The 8,031-nt window shown below is 44.4% G+C and overlaps 1 protein-coding gene across 1 annotated transcript in view; it reads right to left on the bottom strand.

The window, feature by feature from the left end:
- Window positions 1–801: 801 nt before the first annotated feature.
- The window catches only part of SYNPR (synaptoporin), a 285,194-nt gene continuing 277,964 nt past the window's right edge, over window positions 802–8,031 (bottom strand). Inside the window, exons 5-6 of the mRNA XM_028152699.2 lie at window positions 6,272–6,463; window positions 802–1,343 (exon numbers count right to left, since the gene is read on the bottom strand). Coding sequence (XP_028008500.2) covers window positions 1,086–1,343; window positions 6,272–6,463 — 450 coding nt within the window. The 3' untranslated portion in view covers window positions 802–1,085. The remainder of the gene's footprint in view (window positions 1,344–6,271; window positions 6,464–8,031) is intronic.

Raw genomic sequence — 8,031 nt, 5'->3', positions numbered from 1 at the left:
GGTAACGTTCAAATTAGAATTAGTAAATTGAGTTGAGGCTTGAGAATTTTTAATAATTGAGTTGATGAACATATTAACTTTATAAATAAATAGGTTTTAAAAGTTTAGTTGGTAGTTTAGGTCCTGCAGAATATCTTCTTTAATATGTTAACACAATAGCTTCTTGACTATGGTGTCTAATATCTACATCTCTATTATGCTAAGAAAACAGCACTTTATAAACACAAAAAGTTCGTGGGCCTTTTGTTCTTGGTCAATAGGATAAGATCCACAAAATACCATAGAAAGTTACAAGAATGTAAATATTTAGCTAAGTAAATAGAATAAATATTGGGCAATCACCATATAGTAACACTGAATATCTACGAACAGGGATAAAAGAACCCAGAACCTTAGTATAATGCATTCAGAATTGCAGAAGCCGGAGAGACGAATTTACAAGTATACAAAGTATGAATATTTTTTTAAACGTCCATTTAACAAATTCATGGTGCAAACTGGAAAATTTTCATAAATACCATTGAAATGTTCATTTTGTGAGAAAAATGCCTATTCATGCACTTAATCATGTGAGTATTGATTTATCAAGTAAAAAACAACAACAGAGTAACTGTCTGGAACAGATACTTGAGACTTAATTCTATAGGGCCTACACCTCAAAATAATAATACATGCTCATTGTGATACACCAAATTGTCTTATAGAAATCATTAAAATGACTTTTGCAACAAAATGCATAGGAAAACTCAGTGCTATTTAATTTACTTTATGCATATTGCATACTAGAGACTTTAAACTACAACATTTCTACTATCTCAACACACATACAAAATGACCATATATCTGTGTATATAACAAGGTACAATATCCAATTAGCCATCTTTGATGAATGACATATCTCCTCATGTCATCTTGTCTCTGAGTACCATTTAGCATGACACAGCCTTTCTGCCTTAATGAAGAATACAGATCTCTGATTTACATTCAACACTCTCTGCATTAATAAGTGATTGAAATGCTTAAAAAACTCTCCTGCCACTGGAAGATGGCAAGGCTATCTCCAGAGGAATGCAAATACTACCCTGTTAAATCGGATTGGTGAAGGAGGCGGGGCCACTGGACTGCTGGCCAAACTCATCAGAGGCTGGCCCCAAACTCTCCTGCTGGCTGTACCCGCCTCCGGACCCATAGCTGTCTTGGTGGTACCTGCCTTGGTTATAGCTGCTCGAGTGCTTCTCCATTGGGTCCGGAAGATACCTCTGTCCTGAGGAATGCCAGCCGGTCTCCTTGAAAACAAACCAGATGTTTCCAGCCCAGAGGATGAAGTTCAAGAATCCAAAGACCTAAAGGAGAACAAAAGAAAATCTATAATAATAAAAGGGTAATATGCTAATTAGACCAGACGTCCTTCCAGACAACTGTCCGGACGAAGCCAGGGCTGCGAGGGAAGCCCAGGTCCTGGGTGCCGGAGGGAAGACAGTGCCGGCAGCCGGGCGAAGGAAGGCCTGCTCTTGCATGAATTTCGTGCATCGGGCCTCTAGTGAATTAATAAGATGCACAGAAACCCAAGAAAAACCTCAATTTCACAATTCGAAAGATCACTTTCCCCTTCAATGTTGAGGCCACCTGACTGTTGTTGAGTGCTTACTACACGTTAGGCACTGTGTAACGGACTTTATGTATATCAATCAGATAGTCTAAGTGGGAGGTGCCATTATTATACCCATATTAACAATGTGAAAACTGAGGTTAAGCAAGGCTAAGAATCTTGTTCAAGGTCACATGGTAAGTGTGAGATCTCAGATTCAAAGCCTGTTCTGTCTGACCCCATACTGAATCTTTCCCTTATATCTCCCCAAATGGGCATTCCTCATGGAGTGTAAGGGGCACAGGATTATTTTCATTTTAATGATGGTCCATTAATTTACCTTCACTTTGTGGCTAGAGGGACTCCTTTTCCGTTTGTTGTAATGATGTAAAGAAAATGAGTCCATTTAAGAAGACGTATGGGAGAGACAGTGGTACGGGGTATGCAGAGAGCATGCGTGTGATCGCGTGTGGAGAGGTGCCCCTGGCATTCAGAAGGGAGCACTGAAACGGGAGTAGGAGCGAAACGCAGGTTCCAGAGGCAGGGATGTTGCCTCAAACACTGGGTGTAAGGCTTTTCTGTGAAAATTCCTCTTTTTCTCCAGGGGTGTCCTTGGGGCCGTGACCAGGTGTGAAGGGTTGGATGGGAGCAGAAGTGCTCACGGCTGCCAGGGGCCCAGACAACACAGTGGTTCTGCCAAGGCAGACTGGCTGCCCTGGGCATTAACCACAGGCAGTCAGTTTAATGGCCCCATTGGAGCCAGGTAACAATAGCAGCATACAAAACTGTGACATTAAAGTACATTTAGTAACCACTCCAGCCAAAATGCACTTGAGCTGTAGCCCTGAAGTAGGGTGTTGCAAGTTGTTCTGGGTCAACATCGATCCCTTGGTTGCTGAATGGTGGGTGGTCCAGAATGCCTTGGGGCTGCGAGTGGGGAGCTAGTACCGTCAAGATGGGTGGTCTTGGGGGCTTGGAGCAGGACCTACTTACCAAAGTATTGCAATCTTTTAGCGGCAGGTGAATCAGGCAGACCAATTAATGACCAGCCTGGCAGGCGCCTGCAGGCTTTGGAATCAGAGGGGCCTGGGTGCGGCAATTTCTTGCTCTCTGACCTCAGACAAGGCAGTTCGCCTCCAAACCTCATCGTATGAAATGCAAACAATTATTCCTTCCTTGGGGGAAGATTGTGCAAAGAGCAGCTAGACAGTGGCCGGCACATTAGTAAATGCTGACCGAGAGCTAAGCTATGCTCGGAACCACTTCCTGAAATATTTCCATGAATCGTTTTCAGTTGACTCTTCTGCGGCAGCATAAACGGAAACAGGGCTTTGACAGCGAGGCCATATTCTTGAAGATGTCAAGAGCCCAAACTGAGTTTCCAGGCCCCTAATTGACCTAATTGAAGACTGGTTTGTCCAGACCTCCCTCCCTCCCTTCCTCGGTCCCTCGCTCCTATCCCATCCTCTTCCTTTCCTTTAACATTGACTGACATTTATTTAATATTACTTTGTGCTGTGCTCTCGGCTCCTTGCTGAGGGAGATACAAAACATAAATAAGGCACTTATACTAGTGTAATAGCTGCATCATCTAAATGAATTGGGTAATCACTGACATGACTCTAATTTAATTTACATATAGGACTTTTTAACTATGTGTACACTAACTAGGACATTTTCCATCAAAAGGGAGATTTTGGTTAAATTGTACTTCTGTATGTATACGTCAACATTATATATGAGTAGAAAAAATGACCAAGGAATCTTTTCAGACATGGAGGGATGGCTCTGCGGGAGGCTGCACCTTTAACTGTTTCCTAGTTCTTGGTCTCTGTCTTTCCCCTGATGCTACTTGGCTGCTAAAAAAGGAATGCTCAAGAAGAACCTGGAAATCAGGGAAATGCACCTGAAATTAAGAATGTAATCAATGTGCCCATATCTAAGGAACAGCGATGTCTTACTCTATTTATATCACAGACATAGCAGGCCTCGAGGATGGCACATTTTAGGGGCACACAGGCCCTTGAATACTTTCTTGCCATTTTGTTGCAACTGAAACTGGAGTGAGGATTTTGATTCAAGCTCAGATGAGAGGACAAGAGAGAGACACCAGGTACCATGAGAGAGAAGGGGAGATGAAATATGGATGAAATGAAATGTGTCAAGATCGCCTACAGTGAGGCTGGCGACACAGAGTGGAAATTATGGATAGAAGGGCAGTGAACCTTGGCAAGGAAAGTTGAGAGAGTAAAAAGCACTCTTTTCTTTCCCTTGCGAGGCTCTAACAGTATGCGAGATTTAAGGAAATAAATGCACTTTTTGTAGCAGCTTTCCTTGGAAACTAACTGAACCACATGCTGGGCAAGATGCTAAGTACTTAGATATTATTGCATCAAATCCTTTCAACAGTCTTGTGCGGTCTCTTTTATAATAACCCATTTTATGGATGTTGAAAAACTATAGATTTTGTAGACGATGTAACTAGGTTGAGGAAGCTTACTGACTGTGCCTGAGAACAGTCAGTTACTGAGCAGTGGAGCCAGAATTCAAATGCCTGCAGAGTCACTGCAAAACCCAGCCCTTCACCACGTCAGTGGCGACAGCATTAGGAGAACTTGTCTCTAGGCTGGCATTGCTGTCACTGCTTGAGAAACCTTATGCAAAGCCCTTCGCCTCAGCTCCCTGCACCTGGAACAGCTGGATGGTTCGCCTACCGATCAGCGTTATGGAGAAATTATAGATGCCAAAGTGCTTTGAAGAAAGTAAATTGTTACCCAGCTACAAAATATAGTTATTTGGGCTCAAGATGAGCTAATGAGATTCTACCAGAAATCTGGGGTTAGACCTGAGTGGCTTTTTCTCAGTCTGAGACATTTCTGTAAAAAGAAATATAAACACAGAAATTGTACAGTGGCAATCTTCTCTTGTGTGAGCAGAAAAAAGAGAAAAACTCCCATCTGATAACAGGGAATCTTGTAGCAGCCATGCAGACAGCATCAGAGATGGGGGAGGGAGGATGGGAACTGTCCCATTTCCCGCCAGCCTTCCAGGGTCCTGGCCCTGGCTTCTGCCTTTGGAAGAGACATTTTTAGTATTTTTTCAATTATTTTCATTTTTTTGGGGTAAAAGCTAGCTCACTATGATTTGGAGCTGAATGAGTTTGCAAGGAAAAAAATGGCTGTGCTTTCCAGACTAACATACCATCCTTCTGCTTTTGGGAATAGAAATCTGATTGCCCTTGCGGAGCTCTTTCCCGGAACTCTGCATTTTGAGCAGAGCTATGCACCTTGCCACCAACAGCAACTTGATGGGACCCTTCTTCGGTCCCCAACACCTGGAGCCTTGATCCTGCCCTGGACCCTGCTTTGTTGAGAGCCTGTTTCTTCAGGTCTCATCAGTTTTCTGCGCTACTAATTTTCCTGATGAAGTAAGTCAGGAACAGCTTCTGTTCCTTGCAAACTTAACACTCCAATGCATACAGCATTGGTGCTAGAAGTGAAGGTGCGAAGAACAGACTGTAGGGAGATGAGGATTGTTTTGCAGTAACCAGTGTGAATGGAGTTTTCTGTCACTAGGACCTGGAAGGCCTTAACTGATATGGATCTCTAAGCATAACAGGGTTGGATCCCCGGTCAGGGCACATACCCAGGTATCGAATTGGATCCAGGGAAGAGGGCATGTGGGAGGCAGCCAATAAAAAATTATCAATGAAAAAATTTAAAAATGACTGTGAGACACTAATACATAGTCTGTTCCCATGTTCACTATTTTACCCAGGCAAGATTCACAGCCAAACCATCAGGAGCTGAGGAGCAACCCTCCTCCCTTCTTATAAACCTTCTCAGATTAAATTTCAGAAGGCTGCAGGAGCATAAATTAACCTTGAAGCAAAGAGAATTATTTTCGGGGGCTGCTAAAGAATGTTGTTCCTTCAGCAAGCACTGCTGAGTCATTTATTTTTCGATAACTACTATTTTTGTTGTTGCCATTATAGCTTCTGTCTTTCTCAGACATAGTTTCTTTCTTTACAATAACACAAGTTCTTACACTCACACAGGAAGAATCCAATTTAGCAACCTGCTGCCTGTCAGGCTTTCTGTCTTCCTGAAAGATTTATCCACTTGATAATAATATTTGACTTTGTTTAACTCACATAGTTCAGCTTTTCTGAAGTTATCAAGCAAATAAACTGGGAACATAGAAAAGATAAAAAGTGACCATAACATTTATAAGTGCTTTCTGTTGCCTACAAAGTCTGGGTATTTTTCTTTAGACAATCAATCGGATGTATTCTAGCTCTGTGTGGCTTGAACAATGTTTTTCTTCCCAGGTAACCTTTATGCTATCAAATATTCATTTTTAACTTCTGGCAGGCTTCAGCCTTAATGTTCAGATTTTATATCTGCTTCGGGCTTAGAATTTTGACTTGACTGTCATCCAAGCAACAGCTGCCAATTCCTGCTGAGCTCTTATTAAGAACTTTGTAATTGGCAGCATTGAAGTCTATGGGTTCTGACAATAGTAACTTCAGGACCAAAGGATCAGCTCGCACAGGGAGTGAAATATCACCTGTTAGATTGGCCTAGTTTTGGAGGCAGACATTTCCAAGATGACTTCTGAGATGTTTTATTCGCTTGACAGGCAAACAAAGAATTGGGAGGTAAAGCACAGGTGGAAACATACCACAGACGTGTTTAAGCTGGACATCACGGGGCTGTGGACAGCCATGCACTTGTTGGATGGCTGTTTGCAAGCTGACATCAGTAACAACACTTCTTTGGGATCCGTTGCGACCTTGACATCAGACAGTCCTTTCGCCCATGCTGATGAACCCACCAACCACAAGAACGAAAAGACTACAGTGACGATGAAGTCCTATAGAAACAAACAGAAAGATAAAACAGTGAAAGAAATGTGAATTTTAGAAACAAATCATTTAAGTTTATACAACTGTTTTGTTTGTCTTTTGGAAAATTCCAAGATCCCATAGCAATGAAACCAAGGAAAAGTTGAAAAACAACAATAGTTTTGTGATATTACACTTATCCTATCTAAGAAAAGAGTAATATGCAAATTGGCCATACCTCTGCTACACCCACAAGCCACGCCCACAAGCCACACCCATCAGCCAATCAGGAGCAAATATGCAAATAAACCCAACCAAGATGGCTGCGACCATGGAGAGCAGGAGGTAGGCTTGGGTTTCCCCAGCAATGGAGGAAGCCAAGCTTTTTGCCTGCCCTTGCTGGCCTAGGCCTCCACTCAATGCTACAAAGTTTCAATGATAGAAGATAAATAAATCCCAACAAAAATGGCGGAAGCCACAGAGCTGGAGAGAGCAGGAGGTTAGGGTTGCCCCCGGCGATGGAGGAAGCCAAGCTTCTGCAGTCCTGGCTGGCCTAGGCCTCCACTCCAGGCTACAAAGTTTCAATTATAGAAGGTAAATAATCCCAACAGAAATGGCTGCCGCCACTGAGCGAGCAGAAGGCTTGGCTCTGCTCCAGGCTACAAAGTTTCAATTGTAGAAGATAAATAAATCTCAGATACGAGGGCCTCCGCTTGGGTCGCCGGGGGGCGTGGCTAGCCTGCAAACCACCACAGGCCCCTTGCCCAGGCTGCCCCACACCCCAAGGGAACCCCCACCCTGATCCAGGACACCCTTCAGGGCAAACCAACTGGCCCCCACCCATGCACCAGGCCTCTAGCCTATCTAATAAAAGAGTAATATGTAGATTGACCATCATTCCAACACACAAGATGGCTGCCCCCATGTGGTCAAAGATCCTGCCCCCATGTGGACACAAGATGGCCACCACAAGATGGCCAGCAGGGGAGGGCAGTTGGGAGGGACCAGGCCTGCAAGGGAGGGCATTTGGGGGTGATCAAGCCTGCAGGGGAAGGCAGTTAGGGGTGACCAGGCCTGAAGGGGAGGGCAGTTAGGGGCAAACAGGCTGGCAGGGGAGTGGTTAGGGGGTGATCAGGCTGGCAGGCAGAAGCGGTTAGGGGCAATCAGGGAGGCAGGCAGGCAGGCAAGCAGTTGGGAGCCAGCAGTCCTAAATTGTGAGAGGGATCCCAGATTGGAGAGGGTGCAGGCTGGGCTGAGGGACACCCCTACCCCCTGTGCACGAATTTCATGCACCGGGCCTCTAGTATTTCTATAAAATCCTATAAAACAAAAGGGTAATATGCAAATTGACTCTAATGGCAGAACAACCAGAACAACTGCTCGAGCAGTCACTATGAGGCGCACTGACCACCTCTCGGTCCCTTTCCCCAGCTGGCAGGCTACGATCGCACAATGGTGAATGGGGAACTGGGGGTGGGTGGCAGCACAGGGCGGGGCTGGCTGCAGGCAGCCTGGAAAGATGGCCCTGATCGCAGGCCAGGCCTAGGGACTGTACCCTCTCATGAATTTCATGTGCCGGGCCTCTAGTAAGTAATAA

This window comes from Eptesicus fuscus, chromosome 18 (assembly GCF_027574615.1).
Source record: "Eptesicus fuscus isolate TK198812 chromosome 18, DD_ASM_mEF_20220401, whole genome shotgun sequence".
NCBI lineage: Eukaryota > Metazoa > Chordata > Mammalia > Chiroptera > Vespertilionidae > Eptesicus > Eptesicus fuscus.
This window is presented reverse-complemented; position numbering and strand designations above follow the sequence as displayed.